At 55.6% G+C, this 24,331-nt stretch overlaps 6 protein-coding genes across 6 annotated transcripts; 3 read left to right on the top strand and 3 right to left on the bottom strand.

Moving 5' to 3' along the window:
- Nucleotides 1-96: 96 nt before the first annotated feature.
- Nucleotides 97-1,689, top strand: BGZ61DRAFT_451691 (uncharacterized protein). The gene is made up of 2 exons (XM_046245855.1): nt 97-523; nt 591-1,689. Exons 1-2 carry the CDS (start codon nt 460-462, stop codon nt 1,442-1,444), a joined length of 918 nt encoding a protein of 305 aa, XP_046104998.1. The 5' UTR covers nt 97-459; the 3' UTR covers nt 1,445-1,689.
- A 1,876-nt stretch (nt 1,690-3,565) lies between these two features.
- BGZ61DRAFT_240841 (ferric reductase NAD binding domain-containing protein) lies at nt 3,566-5,731 on the top strand. Its single transcript, XM_046238342.1, has 4 exons — nt 3,566-3,963; nt 4,019-4,180; nt 4,231-5,105; nt 5,157-5,731. The coding sequence occupies exons 1-4, from the start codon at nt 3,761-3,763 to the stop codon at nt 5,645-5,647; spliced, it is 1,731 nt and encodes a 576-aa protein (XP_046104999.1). The 5' UTR covers nt 3,566-3,760; the 3' UTR covers nt 5,648-5,731.
- Nucleotides 5,732-5,989: 258 nt separating this feature from the next.
- On the bottom strand, nt 5,990-8,904 carry BGZ61DRAFT_351409 (major facilitator superfamily domain-containing protein; the record flags this gene model as incomplete). The annotated part of the gene is made up of 2 exons (XM_046240328.1): nt 5,990-8,527; nt 8,590-8,904. 2 exons carry the CDS (start codon nt 8,902-8,904, stop codon nt 5,990-5,992), a joined length of 2,853 nt encoding a protein of 950 aa, XP_046105000.1.
- Nucleotides 8,905-12,523: 3,619 nt separating this feature from the next.
- On the top strand, nt 12,524-14,576 carry BGZ61DRAFT_532400 (major facilitator superfamily domain-containing protein; the record flags this gene model as incomplete). Its single annotated transcript, XM_046253863.1, has 4 exons — nt 12,524-12,839; nt 12,929-13,350; nt 13,407-13,559; nt 13,623-14,576. 4 exons carry the CDS (start codon nt 12,524-12,526, stop codon nt 14,574-14,576), a joined length of 1,845 nt encoding a protein of 614 aa, XP_046105001.1.
- Nucleotides 14,577-16,123: 1,547 nt separating this feature from the next.
- BGZ61DRAFT_351882 (fungal-specific transcription factor domain-containing protein) lies at nt 16,124-19,172 on the bottom strand (the record flags this gene model as incomplete). The annotated part of the gene is made up of 6 exons (XM_046240372.1): nt 16,124-17,997; nt 18,052-18,230; nt 18,281-18,448; nt 18,505-18,781; nt 18,885-18,951; nt 19,011-19,172. The coding sequence occupies 6 exons, from the start codon at nt 19,170-19,172 to the stop codon at nt 16,124-16,126; spliced, it is 2,727 nt and encodes a 908-aa protein (XP_046105002.1).
- Nucleotides 19,173-20,055: 883 nt separating this feature from the next.
- BGZ61DRAFT_451699 (uncharacterized protein) lies at nt 20,056-21,006 on the bottom strand. The gene has a single exon (XM_046245856.1). It carries the CDS (start codon nt 20,716-20,718, stop codon nt 20,245-20,247), a length of 474 nt encoding a protein of 157 aa, XP_046105003.1. The 5' UTR covers nt 20,719-21,006; the 3' UTR covers nt 20,056-20,244.
- Nucleotides 21,007-24,331: the final 3,325 nt, after the last annotated feature.

The raw sequence follows: 24,331 nt of genomic DNA on the forward strand, positions 1-24,331 counted from the left end.
CTGCGCCGGCCCCTGGAAACGCCGCCCCCGCGCGTCAACCGCTGATAAGGGAGGGGGAATGGGCGTTATCGCGGGGCAGACGACGTCACTCGTGGTGGGGTCGCCTCGAGTTGATGGTGGTTGCCCCCCACTGGAGCTGTGCTAGTTCAGGGCATCCATGGCGATGGCGATGGGCGGGACATTCACAGGTTGCAACAACTCGCCACAGGGAGACAAGACGCCCAACGTCGACACAAGACGCTCAACATCGACACCAACTTTCGATTTTCCAGCGGCGGTGTGTCGCTAATCCAGCTTCTGTAGGGAACGTGCCACCCTCCTGTCGCCTCGTCAGACCATCCCATCGCCATCGTGGCAGACCATCTCGCCTGCTGCAGACCGCAACACCACCTCCAAGTCACCAGAACGTGGGGGGTTTCTATCAGAAACAAACTCGCCCCTTTGCCCTTTGCCTCCATCATGGCAACACCCTATGCTCGACCCTACGAATCCAAGCTCGGCATTGTGACCGGCGGCTCAAGAGGTCCGTCTACGCCCTGACTCTGTCGTGACAGGATCTCGCCCCGATTCTAACCTTTCTCGCCGTCAAGGAATTGGCGCTGCCGTCGCTGCCCGACTGGCCGCAAAAGGATGCCATTTGCTTCTCATATACACCTCGGACTCTTCTACGCAGACAACGAAACAGCTTTGCAAAGATCTTTCCTCCACCCACAACATCCAATGCTCCTATGTACAGGCCGACCTGGGCAACCCCGCCGACGCTGCGACCAAGATTGTCGCCGCCGCCCGCACCTTCTTCGCTAGCTACAACCAGACGGGCAAGTTCCAGGTCGACATTCTCATTAACAATGCCGGCGTTGCCTCAAACCAACACTTGAACGATGTAGAGCAGGGCCCTATTTTGGAAGCCGAGTTCAACCGCGTTTACGCCGTCAATGTCCTGGCTCCCCTGCTCGTCACTCAGGCCGTGGCACCGTACCTCCCCACTGATCGCTCCGGTCGAATTGTCAGCGTATCCAGTGTCTCTTCATCCATCGGCTACCAAGGTCAGTCCGTATACGCCGGCAGCAAGGCTGCCCTCGAGGCCATGACGCGAACCTGGAGCCGCGAGCTCGCCAGTCGCGCCACCGTAAACGCCGTCAACCCGGGCCCTGCCTGGGGCGACATGTACGCCGCCGTGGGGAAGAGCTTCTGGGACATCAACCAACCCTATGTCGACGCCTCGCCGCTCGCCGAATACCACGGCGAGCCTGAGACGCTGGCCAAGGCCGGATCCGACGCGGAACGCTTCGACAAGATTGTCCGGGAATCGATGGGCGGGCGACGGCCGGGATTTACGAGTGAGATTGCCGGGACCATTGACATGCTGTGCTCCGAGGAGAGCGGGTGGACAACTGGCAGCGTTATCTGCGCTAATGGAGGCATGAAGATGTCGATTGCGTAACTAAAGTCCTTCACTAGGAGGAGGAGGAGCTTACAGGCTGCCCCGACATGCATGGTAGACAGACTCGAGAGGACTCGGCGCATCGGTGCCAGTTGAGACGGCTCGCTGCATCACGAAACCGAGAGACAAGAAATCCACCATGTCGCAAGTGAATCAAAATTGTTGGAAAGCCAAAAGTTTTCTCCCTCACGTGCACTATAGACGAGACAACATCGGCTAGAGTTCCACTGTGGCATCCCCATGGCAGTGCCATACTCTCAGTACACCGTCCGAGACAGCCACAATGTCTCGCCATATTCATACCGCAGCACATCCTAATTGGATCCCGACTCGATCTAGACTCGCCGAAGAAATACACGAGTCCGACCAGGCACTCGTCTCATAAACCAAAGTCTTGCTTACCCCGCCGGGTGCCCGCCGAGGCCGAGGCCCTCCGTCTCTCCGCGGCAGCGGGCGAGGCCGTTTCACATGTCTCGCCGAGAGACGCTGTGCGACAACCGGCGCAAACAAGAGACCAATGTCAATGTCACAGACAGTTCCAGGTGATGGGTTCTTGCCGTCGCGAGGCAATGAGAGAAATCGTCACGGATGCTTGACGCCGACTCCGGTACGCGAATATATATCATGCCGACTCCCGACCATGTGCAAATTAGGCATCACACCCGTAATGGCTGGTTCAGCCAAGGCTCTCAGAAGCGATTTGTTTAACCCATTGCTGCAGGTTGGCGGGTTCGTCAGCTTGACAAAGCAGAGCTGAGTTGAGTCTTCAATGCCCTCACGCGAACAAGATACACAACAACACACTCAAGGTTGAAACAGAGTGGTGCTGCCACTGTTTGGCATCGTACCGATGGTTTGGTATATGCCAAACTTCAGTCTATCGGGACTGACTCTTCACATCACCGACCTTGAACATCACTGGCAATTGTTGGAAATGATATTTCTACGCCAAAATGACATTCATTCCGAACGAACATCGCTAACTCGTTAGTTTGACCCGTGGTACTTTGACATAGGTATCTTTCCAGTGACTACAGCTCTGTCAGGATGACACCGTGCATCGAGTTTGTCCTGTGTTTGTGTCTCCCGTGTAAGGGACAGATTGAGTTACACGACATCGAATTCCTACGCTTCTCCTTGCCAAGCCCCCCGATGACAAGGCGCCACCGCAGTTACTATTCACATTCTGAAACCCTGCTGGCCAGCACAACTCGCATTGCCACCGGGTAGAAGCATGGACAAATAGGAAGGTTGTTCCCTCGACTCCAGCCGAGAGATTTTTCTTTGCATCTAGCGAGCCCGGCCCCCGTGGCCCGGCACGATGAGGACAGCAGAACCCTGTCCAGTACGTCGAGGGTATATTCACCATCCGCTCGTGGACGTTCTGGAAATTACCACTCAGCGGTTCGAGACCACCTGTGGACCGGGTACTTGCTCAACCACCCGAGAAACAACTCCTCGATTCCTACACACATGACCAAGCCCCCGCATCGTGCGTGTCCCCTCCACACACGTCACCTAGCCACGACTGAGCTTCGTGAGCATGTCTCAACTTTGCAGTTAGCTGCCAAGACATGTCTGGCCAACTGAGCAGTGGTGTCTTAATCACTCATCGTCATGTCGAATATTCATCCCAGTCGACTGCTAGTTTGTGATGTGATGCATCATCTCTCGTTCACACGCCGTTATCAACCAACAAACAATTCTCATGTAGCTTCCCGAACCCCGCGTCTCCGACCATACACATTCATCTTCGCTTCAACTGGGTTAATTTTCTTCTCGTCTGCTTGCATGTCTGAACGTCGGCCGACGTCCCCCATTCGACCGATTCTCTCAAAACTCCTCTCCCGGACAGAAGCTTGCCTGCATGCGAACACCACGCTCGGCAAACGACAGAGCCGCGCCTCTCGTTTCAAACTTTCCGATGGCCTTGAAAAAAGCCTGCTATGATGGCTGATTCTACCACTCTTCTCAAGCGATTGATTGTGTCCCCCGAGGCTCATGCCCGATGACTCTTTCACCCAGATGACCAAACTAATAAATACCTCCGAATTGCTTTCTGAGCTCAATGTCATCATTGCATCACAAGCACTTGGTATTGTCCTACACTCGATGTCGAATCTCTGATCATGTCTGGATAGCACCTTCACACTCGTGTATCTTGTGCTCTTGCGTACGACTCAAAGTCCCACGCTCAAAACCTGCCTGCCATTCTCCCATTTTTCTCCTCGTCCATCCCTCTCTCCTCACCCCAATAACCTCGCTGCCCATCTAACCTCCCACTACGAGCCCCGCGGCATCTAATTCGTGGTCGCCATGGCAGGCGCCTCTCATATGGACGCGGCCTTCGCTGCGAAGCTTGCGCGGCGATCACAGCTAAACCATGAGGCCATGACGGCTTTTGCAGGCATGATATCTGGCCTTGTCGGTCTGATTATCGCCCTTGACCTTCTACGTCGGTTTGGGGCACGAAAACGGGGGGTTTATGGGAGGTTCACTCCCAGTGTTGTCATTTCGCGGTACGTTGACCACTCGACCCAACGCCATACCGCTAATCTAACAAACGCGACTTAGAGGAATCAGGAGCATTCTGCTTCACAAGATACCTGGCTTCCCCTCGACGGGCCATCTCTTTGTCGTAGTCATGTACTCGGGCATCAACATCATCGCAATGTTCATCAAACTCGACAATAGCAACATGCCTCTCCTCTCCAACGTGGCTTCGCGAGCTGGTTGGCAAGTGTTCCCATCCACTTGGCAACACCCCCCTGCTAATCTTTCACCAGGATGGCCATTTCAAACACCCTTATCGTCATCATCTTAGCACTGAAGAACACGCCTCTTGATGCTATTACCATTTGGTCTCACGAGCGCCTCAACATCCTTCACCGCGTGGCGGGCTTCGCTACTATCATGTTTGTCATAGTACACGGATGCTCGTATGCCGCAGTCTTTGGCCTGCAGGGCCGCCTCAGTCGTCTTACTGAACTAGATGAGATCTTTGGCATCATAGCGGGTTTCTCCTTTCTCTGTGTTGGGTTTGCAGGCGCTATCGTTCGAAACTGGTGGTATGAGATGTTCTACTACATCCACATCACATTCTGGATGCTTGGCATTGTCATGGTTGGTTTGCATCAACCTGAGCCTAGCAGGAAGATTCTTCTTTTAACGTGTACTGCGGCTGGAATATGGGGACTGGATCGTTTAATCCGCCTTTTTCGCCTCGTCATCAACGGCGCTAATAACACAGTGACACTTACACCACTTCCTCATGGCGGCACCCGCCTCGTTTTCTCAAAACCTCCATATGGGGCCGCCCTGGCCAAGCACAGTTTCATCTGGATCCCTTCGATACGTGCCCTACAGACACACCCATTCACCATCGTCGCCACCAATCCCGTTGAGTTTGTCGTCGCCGCGCACGACGGTTTCACTCGTGCCCTCTACGACACTGCGCTGCAGAACCCAGGAGTCTCGCTGAGAGCATCCGTTGAGGGCCCGTACGGCACCTTTCCCAATCCAAGAGAGCACGACAAAGTCATTCTCGTCGCTGGAGGCAGCGGGGCGAGCTTCACCGTTGGCGTCGCACTGAGTGTACTTGAGCAGAGTCGAAACAATGACAACAAGTCCATTGTGTTCATATGGATGATTAAGCATCAGTGTAAGTCTTGGCAGTGGCAGAGCAATTGAGTTGATACTAAAAAAGGCGCAGCATATCTCACATGGTTCTCTGAGCATCTTGAGACTCTGAAGAGCGACCCGCGCGTATCCATTCATGTCTACATCACGAGACCACCGGCGCCCGAAACCCTCACCAAGGAACTCTCAACAGCATCCGAATCCTCCTCTCGAAGCACATCGACGACATCTGATCCCGAGAAGGCCCCTGTGTCAAGACTGGTTGTTCCCCTGCCTACACTGACTACAGACATGGAGAAGACAGGGCTCTCGACCCTTGTTGAGTCCCCAGTTTCGCCTCTCGATGTGGCGGAACCGAGTGACGATTTCTCCATCACCTACCGGCGACCCGATGTCGCAGCTCTTATTAAAGCTGGGGTTGAGGGAGTTCCGTCAAACCAGCGCGTGTTGGTTATGGGCTGTGGGCCGCAAACGTTGACCACGACGGTGCGAAATGCCACATCAGAGTGTATTCGAATGGAAGGACCTGCAATCGAACTCCATTGCGAGCAGTTTGGATGGTAGACTTTGACGATTGCCAGGGTTATCTGAAAGTTGTTATCCACATCATACATCTGATATTATGTACGCCAGCCACACCATCGTAACGCCATGTTCTTCTGTAGTGAATCACGTCTCATATTTGTGTGTTTTGAAATGGTTCGCCTTATCGGCTTCTTGTGGTATTAACTATATCAGGTCATGTATGTCCGTGAGATTTTATGTACCGATGTCTTCTCATGTAGACATCTTGGGTATATTGTCCCCCAAAAACCGTCCTCCGTCCCAAACCGAAGTGACGCCCTTTCGCCGTATATATCCGGGAGCGAATAAACTAAAATAAAAGAAACCGAGGAGTCATAAACGTTATATCCGTGGCGAGCCACCGGAATTATTCTCATTATGTTGGATTGAGGGCTGGGATGATCGACGACGCGAGCCCAATAGTTTAGCGCCGACCCCCCTTGACACTTTGTCAAAAAATCCTTGGGATTTCTCCTTGGGGGCGCTTTGGCGAAGTCGTCGCTGCGCGATAGCTGCCTCTATTGGGGACTGCTCAATATCTGCTGGGGCATCTCTAAGGACCGGACATGGATCCACCAAAATTTTAGCATCAGTGACAAACTCCAAGAAGATGGGATACCCCAGTGTCAGGGCGTGGAGAGCAATGACAACGGAGAAAGCGATCTTGACCGTTCCACCATTCGTAATGATGCCGTACATGACAAAGGGGAAGAATGCCGGGCCAGAGGCACCCATAGTGATGAAAGCAGCAGAGCGCTTTGTCCGTCTGCCTTGACCTCGAAGGCCAATTGCAAAAATCAGCGGCCAGATAGGTCCTTCGAAGAAAAAGAACAGGACGATGGGCAGAACGAGTAGGTTGGGGTTTGGCGGTGTGAGCACAACTGGAAGAAGAGCCAGGAGAAAGCACAAGGTGATGCAGACGGTGAGGACAGTGCGAGGCTGTGGGAGACGGGAGCGGCCGACGGAGATGTAGGTAAATCCTGCGGCTAGAAATCGAGAAACAGCAAAGGCAGTGTGCGCAATGAGCAGGTAGTCGGGGATCGAGAGGGCGATGCCCGGCGGTTTATCAGGGTTAGACGCCCGACTGGTTCCACTGGCGGCGTCTTCGCCTGTATTCGCGTGGGAAGGGAGGATGGAGATCATCAAGCTGCGGAAGAAGATGCTGCTGCATTCCTGCGCAGCGACATACGTGTACTGCCCCAGAATAGCGAGGATCAGGCTCCAGGTGCGCAGCTGCAAGCCGTTATTCTTCTTCTGGGGGTCGATTGGCAACCGCTTAGCCGACTCTTCAAGCTCACTATCGCTAACCTCGGGGAGTGGCATGTAATAGAAGAAGAGAGCTAGGATGACGCAGAGCAGGGTGATGCCGAGGTACGTCCATTGGACGTTGATGAGCGTCATGCTCGTGGTAGTTTCCACGTCGGCAATGCCCTTGAAGAAAACCTTCTGCGCTAGGAGGCCGCTGAGCACACTACCCACTGCTTGCACGCCTTGGGCTAAGAGCAGACGAGTCTCGCCATACTCTGCGGGTCCACAGAGGATCAAGAAGGCATTGGCGCCGACCTCCAGGACAGAGAGGCCAAAGCCAACGACGAAATTGCTGAGCATGAAGCCTCCATAAGACTTCATGACGGCTGAAGGCCAGAAGATGACGGTCCCGACGCCGTAAAAACAGAGTCCCACGATAAAGGTGACTTTGAACCCGCCCACGGCGTCGTTGCCGCCTCGCTTGTGGCGCCTCGATCGGTTATGTTCGTCTCGTCGGAGGATCCATTCGCCTACCAACAAGGGACCAAAAAAGTACCCACCGCCAAAATACACGCTTGTCATGCCGAGGGTTTCAGCCGTCGACATGTTGTTTACGGACGCAATGACGTTGTTGAGAGTATTCAATAGACCGTATGATATACCCCATAGGAGGAAGAGGATCGAGACGATGGTACAGTACTTGAAAGACTCTCTTGCGTTGCACTTCAACATACTCTTGGGCCTAGACATGTTGACGAATCCAAAATAGATGCCTTGCTCCTGGGATCCTGTGGAGGAGGTCAAGGTGGTATCGGCGTGAATAGGAGGACTTCTATGCTGGGAAGCTTCGTGTGGAGATTCCATGAAGGGGGTCGTCAAGAACTCCATGGCACTCATCGGGGCGGTGGAGTCGTTGAGGGGTTGTTGCATACCGGGAAATGCGACGGGGGGTGGGGGTTGCATGCTGGCGCGGTTACCCGTGGATGGCGTATCCGAATCGTTAGGGCCTTTAGATGTGCTACTCCTGCTTCCATTGGCATCGTATAACATGGACGGGAGAAGCTTCAGGACGAGGGGTTTGAGAGTAGGAACACAAGCACAAGTCATGCCGACATTAACCTCGACAGCACTCCACATGAGGGACATGGAGGCATTCCAAGCAAAGTCGGTCTGGCCGCCGAATCTGGATTGAGAATCACTGGAGCTGCCAGTGGGCGTTTCGGCAATGGCTTGCTGAAGGTAGTAGATGCGAACAACATCGACAACGGTAACGAAAATGCCGACGGTGAAGGTGAGGACGAGAATGGTTTTTTGTCGCGAAGGTAGGCGCATGCCGGTGAGAACAGGGATCGGCAGAGCGAGGATGGCCAAGTCGGTGACGATGTTGACAGGCGAGGAGCAAATGAATTCGGTGAGGAGCGGGATGCATTTGGTGTTGTCGTCGTAGCTGGCGTCCCAGGCGCCTTGAGTGGGGCTGCACTGAAAGACGTTCATGAAGGTGAGGATGATGCCTGCAGTATTAACAATGCCAAGGGTAAGCCATGATGCAAAGCGGAGGACCCTTTGGGTATTTTTGGCGAGGCGCAAGTAAAAGATGAGGACGGAGGTTTTGGTCGCCATCAGAGCAGGATTCTGTATATATTGGTTAGCAAGCGACGAACGGCACGCATGGCGCATTGGGGGGAATGTCGCACATAGAGGATGGAGAAGACGTATTCGCAGCGGCGGAGGGCCGGTCGCTTATGATCGGGGATGTTGATGTCATGTCTACCGAGGCCATTGCGGGCGCCAAAGCAGATGGTGAAGGAGAGGAAGAATGCGAACAGCCATGCAAGCATCATGACGCGGTCGTCCCATGTGAGGTTGCGGACGATGAAGGTCCGGCAGAACATGCGAGCGGCGACGAAGACGGTGGCGAGGACCAGAGTGGCCGCGGTGACGGCGAAGACGGCGGGCCCGCGATCAGGGAAGCCCCCATCGCCCAGTGAGGACGAAGCCGAGTCGGACATGTCGAGATCGGAGACATGGGCTTGTCAGATGCTGGGGGGAAGCAAGAGGCTTGGGGAGGTGGATTGGCGGATGGATGCGCGTGCCATTTCCTCGGGGGGGTCGTGAGGCTCGAGATTGGCGACGACGAGCGTGGTATACTCGAGGAGGTGAGAAGAAGGTTTTTGGGGAGACCTTGATGAGGTGACGACTGGTGTTGTGCGAAGGTCGAATTGCCGCCAATACAGACGAGGACGAAAAGGTAGACGAGGATGCGAGCGGGAGCACACGACGAGACAATGTTTCGGGTCGGAGAAAAGAGATTCGGGAAAAAAGCAACGAGCAAAACCAGAAGAAGCCAGGAGCCGGGGCCCAAGGATCTGGGGGTGGAAACTGTCGACAGTCTAGTTTCGTGGTGTCGTTGGAGAGGAGAAAGAGTCGGAAAGAGCCTCGACTGAGGACTCGACTGGGGACTCGGGCCGGCAGAAGGAACGACGAGACGTCGACAAGGCGGGACACGGAAAAGTGGATGGCAGAGTGAAAATGGGGTATTGGAAGGGTATTCGCCGGGTGCAGGCTTGCAGGCTTGCACGCCAGCAAGACGCCAGCAAGCCACCGACATGCAGCGAGCAGAGACTAGGTAATGGCTAATGGCTCATGGCCCAGCTCGAGGTGGAGCAGTCGCACAACGGCATGGCGTCAGAAAAGCAAGTACAGCAACTAGCAATTGGTGGTGGCTTGGAGCGGCGAGGGAGAACTTGGGCGGCAAACCAGCGAAAACCGGGTCCCCATAAACGGGCAACCAGGAGGCGCGGGATTTGGTGGAGAAGGAAGTGGAGGAGAAAGTGGAGGAGTGGAGGAGTGGAGGAGCTTTTGCTAATGACAATAAGGTTGGGCGGTTGATATTTTGATGAGGCTTGGTTGATCAGGTGTGATGAGATGGCCGCCGCCTTGCCAGCGAATCTTGAAGCCCAGGATCCCACTCGTCGGTGAGCCGTATGAGCGTATAAGCTGGGTGTTTGATACGCCCTCGCGTCGGGCGGTAAACGTGGCCACCAGATGGATTCCTGCAAACCCCGGACGATAATTAGACAGTATTTATTAACACAGCTGCGGTGTACTGGCGGTATGTAGTGTTGGGCGTTGGGTCCTGGGTCCTGGGCCCTGGGTCCTGGGATGCCGGTGCTGCAAAAAACGGGACTGTACAATCGTCGGTCCTTTTGATCCTCAACTGGAGAACCCCTCTACTAGCGAACAATTGGGGAGTCGAGCTCTGGGAAAATTTCAGTCTCCGGCCGGCTGGGATTGGACGGGCTCCGTCATTGACTGGGGAGTCCGGCAACATGGGCTGCCAAGGCGGACATGGATGCGCCGTCGTCGTTACGTACATTACATACATTGTTACCCTTCGAGTTCCCTGAGCCCTCAGCGGCTACACACCACCACGGACCCGACGGCGGGTTATTCCCTGACTGACGGGTACGGGTACGCCTGACGACGTTACATTTTACCCGGCCTAGTAGGTGAACCACATAATGACGACGGAGAGAGGAGGGAATTAAAAAATAAAAATTCAATCACAAGGGTGAAAATGCCTCGTCATCATGTTGTTGTTGTTGTATTTTCGCAATTACTGCATCCCTCTCAATATGGACGAATGCCACATTGGGAATTCATGTTAGGAGACCCAACTCTTCGCCGGCTGGGCGGCAACCTGGCCGGCAATCCCTACTTCATCAGTCCCTTCGGTCGCTAAAAGTAGCTCCAATCCACCCAGCGCCGGCCATCATCAACACGTCAATGACGTGCCAGTCGTACAACTCGCCCAACTCGCCGTCAACCCCCGGAACTCATTCCCCCATCCCCCATCCGTGCCGCTTGTACAGTGCCATCTATGTACCACCATGTATGCACAAATCTCACAGTCGTTGCAGTAAGCAGCCTGCACCTCGGGCGGCGGCGCCGTTATTCACGCTTTTGGCTCATGCACGCTTGATTGATTGACAGTCTGTGTGCCCGTGCCCAGGCCCCGTGGCGGCGCCGGTGCGACCATGGATCGTGTGACGGACGTGGGGAAAAAGCAGGCCGGGAAGCGCTGTACTACTGCAAGGAAATCTCGGTCTCTGCTCAAGTACTCCGTAGGGCCAAGACTCATGATCCTGTCCATCAGAGTCACCGTGACTGATGAGCTCCATCGGGAAACGGTCGCTTTGCCAGCCACAGCGGCTCTTTTCTCGGACTCTCCCCCCCCCGCCGTTAGTCAATCAATTGACCAGTTTCCCCTCTCGCTTCGGTGTTTCTCCCAGCGGGATGCCACACAACTCGACGTCATACCCGCTCCCAAAGGACACTGATTCTAGACGAGGACCTCCATATTAGTTGGCATCCCGGCTTATCTCTGTGCCTCTGCCACGGCCAAACTACAACCAACACACCCAGTAGTTGCCGTGTGGCGTGCGCTCGGTTGCAGTATTTGTCGATAATTGCCGACGCTGTAGATAGGGTCGACAGTTCCATCCATTCATCCATCCCCCCATCCCTCCCTCTCGCTGTTTATTCATCAAACCAATTCCACACCGTCGCTTTTGGCGGGAAGTCAAAACATGCCCCTCTCCGACTCTTCGCCTCCGCCTCTCTGCTGCTCCCCCTCATCACACCGCAACTGCGGAAAAGAACCACACGGCCGCCTGCAGCCAACTGGGCCGGCTACAGGCCGTGTCGCGTTAAAGCCTGCCAGCAATCTTGGTGCGGTGGCGCTCATCTGTTTCCCTCCGCCTCTCGATTCGTACCCGTATTTTCCCCCGCTCGCTGGAGGTGCTGTCACTGCTGTCACTGATGTGCTATTTGACAGCTGTGGCCCCCCCCCTGGTCACTCGCTTCAAGCCGCCGCCATCACCACTGGGCTAGGCAAGCCATGTCTCTGATTGCGCATTTCGCTACAGCCCGATGTGCTGTACCTGCTTGCGACTCTGCCCATCCCTCCTCGCATTCGCTATTGCCTACATCCAGTAGTCGCTCTCCCCGTCTGCCACACACATTCAGCCGAATACAAGCGTTGTTTGATCCGTTCCCTCGGGTGTCTCCCGCCTCCCAAATGTCGCCCGGCGCCAACCATTGGGCTACCCAAAGCCCCAGCCCGCTTGGCTTCAAGCCATTACCCCCTTACAACCGTAGTTGTAGCTAGCTCACGCCGCCATCATGACCAAGACACACTAGGTCTCGTGGCCAAGAGCTGTTCCCACGAGGTCGATTCCACATAACACGTTGTAGCCCACAAAGCGCGGCCGTTCAGACAGAGAGGAATGGACCGTCTCTCCGGGCCCGGACCCGGGCCCGGACCCGGACCCGGCCAAATCGGCCTTCGCATCCGGAACCTTCGGCCTTCGGTCTCCGCCCACGGCCGCCTATCTATCTGGATTACCAATCACGTTGCGACCGCGACATCAATTACCACCATATCGTATTAACACGTCAACAAACATACCCAACTCAGCTCATTCATTTCAATCCCCAATCTACCACCTCAATTTCAACTATGAAGTACTTCGTAGTCTGAATTGATCCGTCATTTGCTAGTCTCCTCTTAACTCATTATCGTGCCATCCGCCAAAACCCGCCGTCTATCTGCGATCCTCCACCATCATGGGCTCCGGCCCGATACCTCCGACCATAGGCCCCGATGCCGTCCCCACCGCCGTGATTTCACCCGAAGCTGAAGCTCCTTTCCGTGACGATGTGACGGCTACAGAGGAGACGCCTCTGTTGCGGTCCGGGTCCAGCTCCAGCTCCGGGACAAGCTCCAGCTCCGAGACATTCGGGGGTGAGGCTAACCTCGCGGAGGCTACCGACACCAACCACCATCGCAACGGCACCAAAGATGCGGCCTTCACTCACCGGGTCGGCCCGTCAAGAGCCATCTGCATCGCTCTGAGTCTGTGGCTGCTTATCTTCCTGCAAGGTACGCCCACCGCGCGCATACCCGGCGCGCTCCTCCTCAGTTCCATAGTTTATGCACCTCGTATGTACGCTGACACTCCACCGAAATAGCCTCCAGCATGTCCGGCATGACCCTGATCCAGGGCGCCATTGCCGCGGAGCTGGAAACCTACGACTCCGCCGCCATGTGGTTTAGCAGCGCCTATCTCATCCCCATGTCGTCTCTCGCCCCCGTCGCCGGTCGCTTGGCCACCATCTTCCCGCCACGCAACCTCATCCTCCCAGTCGCCGCACTCCTCTCCGCCGGCAGCTTGCTATGTGCTTCTGCCGGCTCCTTTGGATTCTTCGTCGCCGGGCGGGTTGTCGCTGGAGTAGGCGGCGCTGGCGTACTCACGCTGGCTATTATCCTCGGGCTTGAGCTGACGAGCGAGCGGACACGCGGTGTAGTTATGGGAGGTATCAACGCGGGTTTCACGGCGGGCGTGTCATTTGGAGCCATTGTGTACGGCGGGTTGATGCCGGTCATCGGATGGGTAAGTCTGGATCATTCCTATGCAAATGATCCTGGATAATTGCTGACAACGCAAAGCGGCCGCTGTTCTGGATTCAGGTCCCTGTCGCCTTGATTGCAGGCCTTGCCGTCTACCTGAGCCTTCCCAGTGCCGTGGAATCGGGAACTGCAGACCGGGGTTCCTGGAAACAGAAGCTTGTCCGCATCGACTACCTTGGAGCATCCCTTCTTGTAAGTCCATTCCATGTTTGCTTTATGGTTATACACAGTAATCTAACGTCATGAATCGTCTAGGCTCTCACCATTGTGCTCTTCCTCTATGGCCTCGTTGGCGATATCCAGCCCTTGCCCATATTGCTCTCCGTTGTCAGCCTCCTCCTCTTCCTCACTGTCGAGTATCGCGTCGCCGCTGAGCCCATCATCCCCATCAAGGTGCTCTCATCCCGAGGCGTCCTTCTCTCATGCCTTGCCCAGCTCGGCCTCATGTCCGCTCGTTGGACCGTTCTGTTCTACGCCCCAGTTTTCATGCTCGCGGTTCGCGGCGCCGCACCCACGACGGCCGGGTCCATCCTCATTCCCACCAACCTGGGCTTCGGTCTCGGCGGTATCATCGTTGGCTGGCTGCATGTTCGCCGCAGCGGTGCTTTCTGGCTCCCGTCGGTCGTCTCTTTGATCTTCTTCAGTGTCAGCTTGTATGCCCTCTCGTTGGTTGCCACGCCCGATCTCCCAGTGGCGCTGTTCATCGTGGTCGTTCTCGTCAACGGACTGGCGACTGGTGCTGGGCTCAACTACACCCTCGCACACATCCTTCATCTCAGCCACAAGGACACGCGGTACATTACGACAAGCTTGCTAGGCACGTTCCGAGGCTTCGGAGGTAGCTTCGGCACGGCCATTGGCGGTGGCATCTTCTACCGGCTATTGCGCAGCAATCTGACATCCGGATTCCTCGAGCTCGATGGAGGAAACCTCCGCAAAGGCCGACGAGACCTAATATCCAAACTCCTAGGGACGCCGGGGCTAGTCTTCGGCGGAGACCTGGACGACGCCGCGCGGCATGTTGCAGTTGACGGATACGCCGGTGCGTCAAGGGGAGTTTGGCAAGCGGCCGCAGCTTTAGGCATTGTCATGATTGCGATTCAGGCAGCGACAGGATGGACGGCGCCACAAGAGGAGGGGTGTGAGGAGATTGATGAAGATGAGGCCAGAGCCCTCATTACTGAGAATGAGGGCGTGGGCGAGGCTTAGGCAACACTTGGACAACTGCCTAGATCTGATGATGGCTAGTTCTTCAATATCAAACCCGCTATGAGTACGGCGACTCCACATGAATACGGCGCCTCCATATGAATACGGCGACTCCATCGCCATAATCGTTTTTAGAAGCAGAAACCGCGTAAAAATAAACTTATCAACAGGTTGTTTCAACTGACTCGTTGGTGCAAGCGAACGCGAAAGCGAAGAGCGCCAACTCCCAAGGCGACGCCGAACGTGGCGTCCCAAGTTTCCAACGCTCCGCCTCAAGCTGGTCCCAGCTCGAAGCCGTCGTCTCTAGTAGATCAGTAGATCCGTCATGCGCAGTTGGTATTCCCCGAGGCCGTTCGGACTATCGGTGAAAAGCTCGTATCCATCTCCCCCACCTCACCAAGGACCGTCCAGTGTCTCGAAATGGCCCGCTCCTGCATCATGGCAAGTCAGAGAACTCAAGTTGCCGCGGCGCGAACCGCACAGACAGGGAAACGAGTGTTTTGCGTAGGCGGGCACCATGGCAGCAACGTACGACACGCCCTCGACGCGATTCTGAGCGGTCAATTGCTACTCCTGGTGTCGTCAGATGGCCGTTGCATGTCTCACAAAGCCGCAATATAAATTCCGCGACGTCGTTCCGCGACATGACGGCGACGTGCATTCCCGATTGCCTCAAGCCGGGCCCCGCTCCGTGCTCCGTGCCAATCTCACTCCGCTCACTCCGCTCACCCCACCCTCCTCGAGGCGTCATGGACGGTAGCGGCCCGCAGTCCCGAATACCCATGCGCGCCCTGTCTAGACTCCTCCCCGGCTGGTTGGTTGCGCCGGAGTCCTTGGCACGTTGCCGCGCGCGCTGCGACTTCATCATGGAGGGTCATCATGAGAGCACAGGGCCCAGGACCCAGGAGGGGACACCCCCGGACCCAAGCAAGCTGCAACCCCAGACCCTGAGAAGCCGTTGATCTGTGATGTGCCCGGGGTCTCGGTAGTCGGATTGCGTGGACAGTGCGTCTTCCGAGGTACGGATGCAGCAGTCCATGATTCATCCATCTCACCATCTCAATCCAGTAAGTCGTCTGCTCCATGTTCGAGTTTCTTCAACCAACCAGGGTCTCGATTCGCTACCAGACTGCTGCAAATAGAGCATATTAAACACAAAAACATTATCGTTATTTTGATGCTGACCACCGCTCTCTTCGCTGTTGTTACATAGGCATATATGCTCCCGTCCCGTCTTCCTAAAAGAATTCCCCTGACTGTAAAGCACAATGCAATTCCAAACTCCCAAATCTTTCCAGCAAAATTCCGCGTTTTTTTCCTGTAAATGCTGTTACAAATATTGCGCCTGAATATGGAACGCAACCGACTCTGCCCAGAGCATGCGCGCGTCCTGTTAGCCTTTCGTGCATCGTTATTCACAAAGAACCTCCCCCCGTATGTTCCCCATATCCACCATCGGTGTTTCCGTTGTGAAACAATTGTGTCTTCCTAAAAAAAGCATGTTTTGAAACGAGAATGTAAGAGAAGAGAATTTTCAATGCAACCCCTCAGGAGTTCGCGACCGGGCCACCCAGGAAAAAGTCGAGGTCGCTGCCGTGACCATTCTGCGACCGTTGCTCATTTTCCGCCAGCTGCTCAAGAAGCGTCAGGAACGGATCCTTTTCCTCTCCTTGGCCCGTGCCGATACTCCCATTGTTGCTCCTGTTTCCGGGACTTTGCGCAGTCGCCATAGTCGGGGTGTGATTGAGTTTGGCGTGGTGATGCTGGTGCTCCTCAGTGTGCCAAGCGGCGGGGCTGCTGAAGGCGTTTGTCGGAAGTGTTCCAAACATAGCATCGTAGCCACCATTCGCCTCGTTGATCACCGTAGCGCCATTGTGGTTTGCACTAGAACCAGACGCATAGCTGTAAGGAGGGCTGAACGGTGCGCCTCCCATGGCAGGCATACCCTGGCCAGGGGCGTGGTGTGTTGTGGGTGACATCCCAAAACCTGCCGCTGCTGCTGCTGCAACCGCAGCACTGTTGGCAGATGTTTCATCGAGATGATCCTGCAAGCCGTTGATTTGTGCCTCGTTTTCGTGTGTCTCTGGGTGGTGTGGCAGCGATGTTGGGGTTGCGAGCAGTCCAGGGGACGATTGTGGGACCATCCCACTAGTGTAGGAGAAGGATCGTTGGGGGTTTCCTGGAGTTGGGAGTCCGGAAGCCGAAGTAGTTAGGCTGGCAATGACTTTCACTTCGGGTCGCTTTCGGGTCATCTGAGTTGTGTTCTTGCGCTTGAGGCTAGGTCGATCAGGCCCGTCGGCGACTCGAGTGGTGTAAAGCTCGTGCCCGGTGTACGAGTCTGCTGTGAAGTCGACAACCACGTCTGATAGACTCAAGTTCGCTGCGTCGAAACTGAAGGACTGGCCACCTGGGCCACCAATATTGGAGTAGCGATCGAAGAAATCCTCACTGTGGAAGCTGGGGGTATATCGCATCGAGTTTCGTGCCAAGGTCTTGACCAATTCCCCATGGGCGTTGTAGATGCCCTGCAAGGTCTCCCGTTGGTGTTGGACGCAGGCCCATGCATACCGAAGTTCGCTCAGCTGTTGCATCTCCCGAGACAGGAAGTCCGCTGATGAGGTAAAGACGTTGACCTCGCCGTTGCCGCCTTGCTTGCTGTAGTGTGCTCCATGAATGTGAACTGTCCCTGCTGTGCAGATGCAGTAACCGACAAATGCAGGCCATTCGATCGTACCTGTTTGCTTCCCAAATTCTATCAATTCAGCAATGGCGTTGGCATGGAGGAAGCACATGTTGGTAGCCTCGATTTGCCATGACTGGTGCTGCCCGATCTCTGCAAGCTCGGCCAAGTCGATAGGTAAGAATGGTCGATAGATGAGGCAGTGGATGAGATGGTAGATGAGCTTGCTGAGGACAAGAACTGTCGAGTCCGCCTGGCCGAAGAGAGTGTTAAGACTAGAGAAGACATCTTCAGTACCCGATGCCCAGATGTCAAGATCGTGTCGAATCTTGGACAAGCTAGAAAGGGAGTGCCAAGGGAAATGGGAATCTCCCTTCACGCCACCCGCAGCCAGATATCGGTTCGTAGTTCCGAGGATCCGTGTGATGTCGATGAGCATTCCTGTGCTTCCTTGTGGCTTCTTACCACTGCCCTGAAAGTACTGGAGGTTGGAGCCAGCCTGGAAGAACTCCCCCTCAACCGGTAGTGACGATGAGTTGGGTGACCAACATGGAAGACGGAGGAGGATGGTGTTGTCGCTAATCAGGCAGGGTCTTTTCGAGCCCGTGGTCTGGAATCGATCGAGCAAGTAGCAAGTCCAGAAGAGTCGTCTCCGCATCTCTCGCTCGACAGGTGTCATTCGGGCCTGCGAGTCCATTTCTCGGTGGATTTCTAGCGCCATCGCCATTCCGGTTGCGCTCGCTAGACTTTGTCAGTAAGGCGAACAAGCAAAGTCTGAGGGCAGGGCAGTGTTACTCATTAACATGTATGCCTTCCTTCCCTTCCCAGATGCAGTGAAGGCGCTCACGAGGAGCAGGAGCGCCTGAAGAGCATCAATGGATGGATCATCAGTACTGATTTCTCTTCTTGCACGAGTGGCAAAGTCTTCGCTAAGCTTGATAGCTGCTTGATATCCACTTGGGTGAGGAGTGTATCTAGATGAATCAGTCAGGAGACGGTCTTGGGTGCTTTGGATGGTACATACCTCGCGGCAACAGCCGAAATGGCGTTGGAGAGATATTTAGGAAGTTGGTTCAACTGAAGCCGTTGCCTGATGGAGGATTCGTCGAGAATGTAATATGGCTTGCCGTGAAATCGGGTGAAGTAAGTGTCAAGAAGAGTGTCTGTCTGGGCGGCATTTGGAGATAGTTCGCTGCATGATAGTTAGATTCGGGATTCCAGGAACCAAAGGATTGTCTGGGATCGGACCTGTGGATGGGTGTTTGTGGAGAAAGCATTGTCAAGTCTGTATCGCAAGGAGACGCCCGCGCTTCAATTGCGATGCGCTTGGGGGCCGGCTCTCCCCCTTCTCCGCCCTGAGAGGCAGACACGGAGGTATCGGCCTTCCCCAACATTGGCGCATTCGCAATGGTCGGCGACGCATCATCGTCATTCTTTTCACGAAGCTTTGCTTCCAGCCCATCCACTCTCTTCAAGAGTGCTTCTAGCACATCCGTCTTCGGCCCACGTTTCTTTGGCACAGCGTCTATTTAGGCGCAGATTTTGGTTAGCATATTGATATGAGGCAGTGAAACTCCAATCAATGGACTGAATAGGTCACATTTATCAGCAAGGTGGAAGAGGCTTACCATATACACATGGGCATTGGAAGACCTGGCAAGCTTCGCAAGAGGGTCTAAGTCGGTTGCATTTAATCTGGGAGTCCGGAGTTAGGAGGACTCGAGTCAGTGGGTACAGAGTGAGGAATTGCTCACCTTTCGCTTTCGGCATGACTTGCAATTCATCGACTCCCGAGGTTCGTTGCTCATGCGCCGCGTGGGGAGACGCTCAATGCCAACCTGTGGCCGGGGAATGGCCACAGGTTGGGCTCTAGGCATGTGAGGAATGTTCATTGGGTCGTAGACGGATACGGTCATTTCTTGACCTGGCCGGGTAGAAGTGGTTGGTGGCAGCGATGGGGACGGCTGCGCATGCAATTTGATGGATATAGAGGGCGGTACCGGAGGTGATGGCAGAGCAGCCAACAGATGTCGCGGAAGGCGGAGGAGGACAAGACAGTGAGGGCCGGCTAGTGCTGTCTTGTTAAGGACTTTGGGGCATTCCAGGCGATGGGCGTGTCCGGATGTCTGGTAATGTCTGGTGGTGGGTGATGGTGAGCGCAAAGGCTGGTGGTGAGGGCCGGAGGTTGAATTGGCAAGTAGTGATGGAGGAGTGTCGACAGCTAGCAGCTAGGGGGGGCAACCAAATAAAGGAAGCAAGCTTGAGGGCAGAGTCCAGAAGCGGGAAGACGCCTCGGCAGTGGGACTTGGATGAGGAGCAGACACGGGAGACGGAGGACGGGAGACGGGGAGACGGGACGGACGAGATGGGGTTGATGACCAGAAGTACTGCGTACAGAAGTAGGGTGAGTGAGTCGTGCGCAGTGGTGCCCGCTGCCCAGTGCTCAAAAGATGGATGGTAAAACAGGGTCGACCGGTTGACCAGCCCCGGAGGCCAAAATTGTACGACTGACCCGAACCCCAGTAGACGGTCTCATTTTCGAGGTTGCTGGTGTGGAGGTGGCTAGTGACAGCGACAGGGGGGGGAGACGATGAGGGTGGTGTCGATGGATAGTGGGATAGTGGGGACGCCGAGTTCCTCTCGGACTGGCCTACTACGTCGTAGCATGGCCGGTCCCCGGCGCTGGTCCTGGGGCTTGCTTGCTCAGTGTTGGAGCTTGTACCGAGTCGTCAGGGCCTACAGCGGCGGACCGTGGTCGACCGTGGCCCTCCAGTTCCAGTCCGTCGTGCTACGTACATACTACACCGAGTTGGCGCCTCGGCCGGCCTGGCGATTGGAGCGCACCCCAGGATGCACTTATGAAGAGGAGAAGGCCACGAGGATCATAGGATGCCCCCAAACCCAAACCTCCGCCCCCAACGGCTACACTAAGGTACACACGCCCCCAAAGCACCAATCCGGGGAACGGGAGCCCTGGCGCCGGCCTCTTCATCCGCCGACCGCACCTATTGACAATGCTCGGATTTGAAAGGGTCGACATGGGCATTTACTTCGAGGTCCTCGCGTTCGGTCGAGTGGCGAGCGAAAGGGAGGGGATGAGCAAGGCTCCGTGGCCGGATGGTTCCCTGCCCCGAACTGGGGCCATGCTTTGCGTCGCCCCAGGTAGACTAGGGATGATTGAGGTTGGAGGCGGGAGATAGGGCCAGGCCTGTCCAGGTAGGTGCTTGGGTCGTGACCCCGTTTGGACGTGCCATCATCGACGTAGCATGCCGAAAGCTCACACCTGGAACAAGGGCCCCGCCCGCGCGCCGCACGGGCAGAGAGCATGGAGATGGAGATGGAGATGGCCATGGAGACTGAGACTCCTGCCATGCAGATGGAAGTGCTAAGGGACGCCAGGCCACGCGAGGTCCAAGACAAAAGACCAGGAAGCCGGGCTCTAGCAGGGGCAAGGCTAGCCATATCGGTGGAGAGAGAGCTCAGAGTCCCGGTGGTTTGTCAGAACCCGTTCCGCCGTTGTTGGCTTGTGTCGTGGCTGCAAGGGCCAGTCTCCGTCGTCCTGATACGTGCGTCCCCATCCCCTTACTTTGCCGGGTATAGGTAGACGGCGAACTGGATCTAGCAGAGAGAAATAGGGCCCAGTCTAGGTAGATGCTGGCATCGAAGTGAAGCAAGGCTAAACTAAACGCCCAGGTCCCAGTCAGTGCCGGGCCCAGGGCAACGGATGCGTGGGCAAGCGTATTTCTGCACAGGGCGTGTTTGAACAATTGCTCTACACCGTATGTGGTCCGCGTACGTGGGTAGTGGGTTAGGTAGGTAGGGTAGGTAGGTAGTTGTTTATAGCATGTCATCAGATGGAAACTCGACGTTTGACTCTTGAGACGCGGTTACGAACCTAATTACATAGGTAGGTACCTAGATAGGTAAGGTAGGTAAATAGGTAGGTACCTAGGTGGGAGGACAAGCTCACCCGTGCCTGCCGTTTCCCTAACATTGTATTGCCTTGCGCGTATCCGTACTTGAACGGCTTTTACACGGCCTTTGCACGGCCTTGAACTCAATCTTCCGTTTTGATGGCGTGCAGTCATGGCGCGTGCCTGCCCATGCCTGAGATATACGTCTTCTTCAACAGCAAGTGCGTCCAGTTGAGTTTCCGTTGTGCCTGCCTGCCTGCCTGCCTGCCTGCCCACTTTACCATCCGCTACCTGCCGTGGCGCCTGCCAGCCGGGGTCTGTGGCACCTCGCTTATGAGAAGGCGGGGCGCGGCGCTGTTTGGGGCCCTGAGACAACAGATGCGATAGGCTGCTTGAGGACTTCCGACAGCCTGAAACCCAGTGGGCACGACCCAGAAAAGGCATCGTCACTTCACAAATGCCCTCCAGCATCTGGCGTCCAGCTTCGAGCTTCTAGCTCGAGCTTTCAACGTCCTCGGCAGAAATGACCCCTTGGCACGTCGAATCACACCGGCTTAGCCCGTCACACCTCAAGATCCATCCCGGCACTCGCTCACGCTTGCACGTATTCCATGCCATCTGACGCCGCCCGAGTCGACCTTCACTAGCCCCCTGGACCCACGGTCTGGCATCCACTCTATCTATCCAACCCTTGACCTGCGACATTCCAGACTCTTTCCATCGGCTCGCCGCTACAGCTGGATATCACACAGGGCCAGGCTAATCTTGTCGTCCTTCGTTCATCCCAGCTCCCGTAGATGGGGATGAGATCTCACCCTCCCTGCCCAGCATGTGGACCATTTGACAGGGCCAGGGCAACTCTCTAAAATGCCTCTACCCTCTCCTTCTGCTACCCTGATCCCTCCCGCTCGTGTCTCGGGATTGCCATGGAACCATGGTCGCGCTCCGCCGGCGTGTGGCGGTCTACCACCGAGTTCGATCAGCAACCGGCCGAGTGGCCACCGTCATCGACCACGGACTTCAACTGCAAGCGCCGCTGCTGGGCCGGGACCAGACCTGGCGTCGTTGAATCCGCATGGCGCGCGGGTGCTACCAACAACCTGGCCTACATGAGGCCGGCCGCCTCGGATTGTGACCGCCTCTCTAAGAACCGCCCACCATTTGCTCCTCATCCGCATGCTCAGACATCTCGTACAGGGGACCAAGATGAAGGGTGACACGACCATATCCACGTACACATATCCCACCCTAGGCCGGAGCTCTCTCAGGTGAAGATCAGATTCACCCCTCACGACTTCTCAACAAAATCGATCGCCATCCTCTTCTAATCAATCAACCCCTTTCTGGAATATGACTCTCCAGCTAGCAAGGGTGAAGCCTTGCCTTGGTGTTGCATCATTGTTCAAAACGTCCAGTCCAGACGAATACCACCGTTCGAACATACATACGCACGCGGGTTTCCGGCCCCTTGCCTCGTAGGGCTTGCATTGGGAGGAACTGGCAGTGAGGGGCATGCTCGCCGCATGGCGTCTTCGTCACCGAGGCCACCCCCCTGATATTCATGATTTGCATCCACCCGACTCCCCGACGAGGTATGTGCCTCCTTCAAGCCCTGTCCCGTGTTAGCCACACTCTCGGTCCACTTCGTTGGCCAAAAGGGTCCTTGTCAATCCAAGCTAGCGTCGCCCGCTGGCGTGTGCTCATCTGCCTCTCGTAGTCGGCATGCTCCCCCGATTTGGACCTTGGGTCCGGCCGGGACCCTCGACAGTTACCCACTGGCTGCCGAGCATCCTTGTCTAGGCTATCGTGTTGGAAACCTAACGCTCGCCTCATAGTTCTGAACTCAATCCTGTCACCAAGCAGCAAAGGGTCAGTGCAAGAATAGCGGCTGCGCCGTTGCATGAAGGCCGGTGTCGTCACTGACACACCGAAACCCTTGGATAATGCAGGAGATGCAAGAGCTGTGCAATGCTCGTTCGAGCTTGGATTAACATGGAGTCGATGCGTTCATCGGCAGAACGCCGAGGGGTAATCATTCGTCCAGAGAGCTGGTGTGGTGTATCAAACACGGGCCTTCTGGAAGCAGATCATTGCATGCCCTGCAATACCGGCCTCCCTGCCCATTTGGACTCCCAGCTCAGCAGGTACACCGCGCCGCCTCCGCCTTACCCCAGGTGCCTAATCCGTGCCCATCTCGGATAGGCTTAGACACTTGGCCCGTCGAACCATTGTCACGCCGCCCCCAAGCATCCAGGACCTTTCTTTGCTGAGCCGCCACTTGTCAGCCTCTTGCCTAAAACTGAAACTCGCCGCGTCGATGGGATTCGACCCGAAATCGAGGAAGCCTCTAGACACGCCAACGACCCTGCCTAGGTCTTGATCAGATTCTTCCTCTACTACGTACTCAAAGTCCCTCAATTCGAGGCAAGACGCATGGCCCCCATGCCAGGCACCTTGAGCCGCGTGATGGTCTACGATGACGGCCAAGATGCCCTGCGCCCTCAACTCTGCGCTGCCAGGCTCATGAGACAGCTTCGTCATCACCATTCACCATTCAGGCTCTGAAAACCCCCTTTTTAGGGATTCTGGCACAAACCCATGGGGGCGTGGCCGTTGGCAGCACGTACTCTTTACGTGGGAGAATCAACAAAGCGGCGTGCACCTCAGTGTGGGGGATTTATCATCCTTAGCACTCGCGGATGCGTTTGAATCCCATTACCAAAGCCTAAATGACCCTACGGATAATCGTCTTGATGGTTGTCAAACTCAACTCTCGGAGGATCACGCCAGTCCGAGAGTTAATTCTAATGCTAATTCTGAGGTCCCCTATTTTAATTTACGAAGCACTTTATATGCCTTCTTTGGGAACTTGGCCAAAAGTCCTAGTATTCGGGCCTACCGAGCCATTCTATCAGAGTTTCCGGGAGGCGGAGTTCTTGGAAGGCGGTCAGGCGTTGTTCACCGTCGACCGTTCTCCATTTTCCGTTCTCCGTTCTCCGTTCTCCGTTCTCCCGTTGCTCGCCTCAGCTTCAGCCCTTCGCATATTGGTTTCCCCTGGTGTCCTGAACAGCTAGTCTGCGTCACCGAACGCCACCAAGACTCAATCCTCGTCGGCAAAAAGCTTCAGGTACCGTACCCAGCTTTTCCGATAAACACCAGCC

Source organism: Ilyonectria robusta (genome assembly GCF_021365365.1).
Source record: "Ilyonectria robusta strain PMI_751 chromosome Unknown BGZ61scaffold_9, whole genome shotgun sequence".
Classification (NCBI taxonomy): Eukaryota; Fungi; Ascomycota; class Sordariomycetes; order Hypocreales; family Nectriaceae; genus Ilyonectria; species Ilyonectria robusta.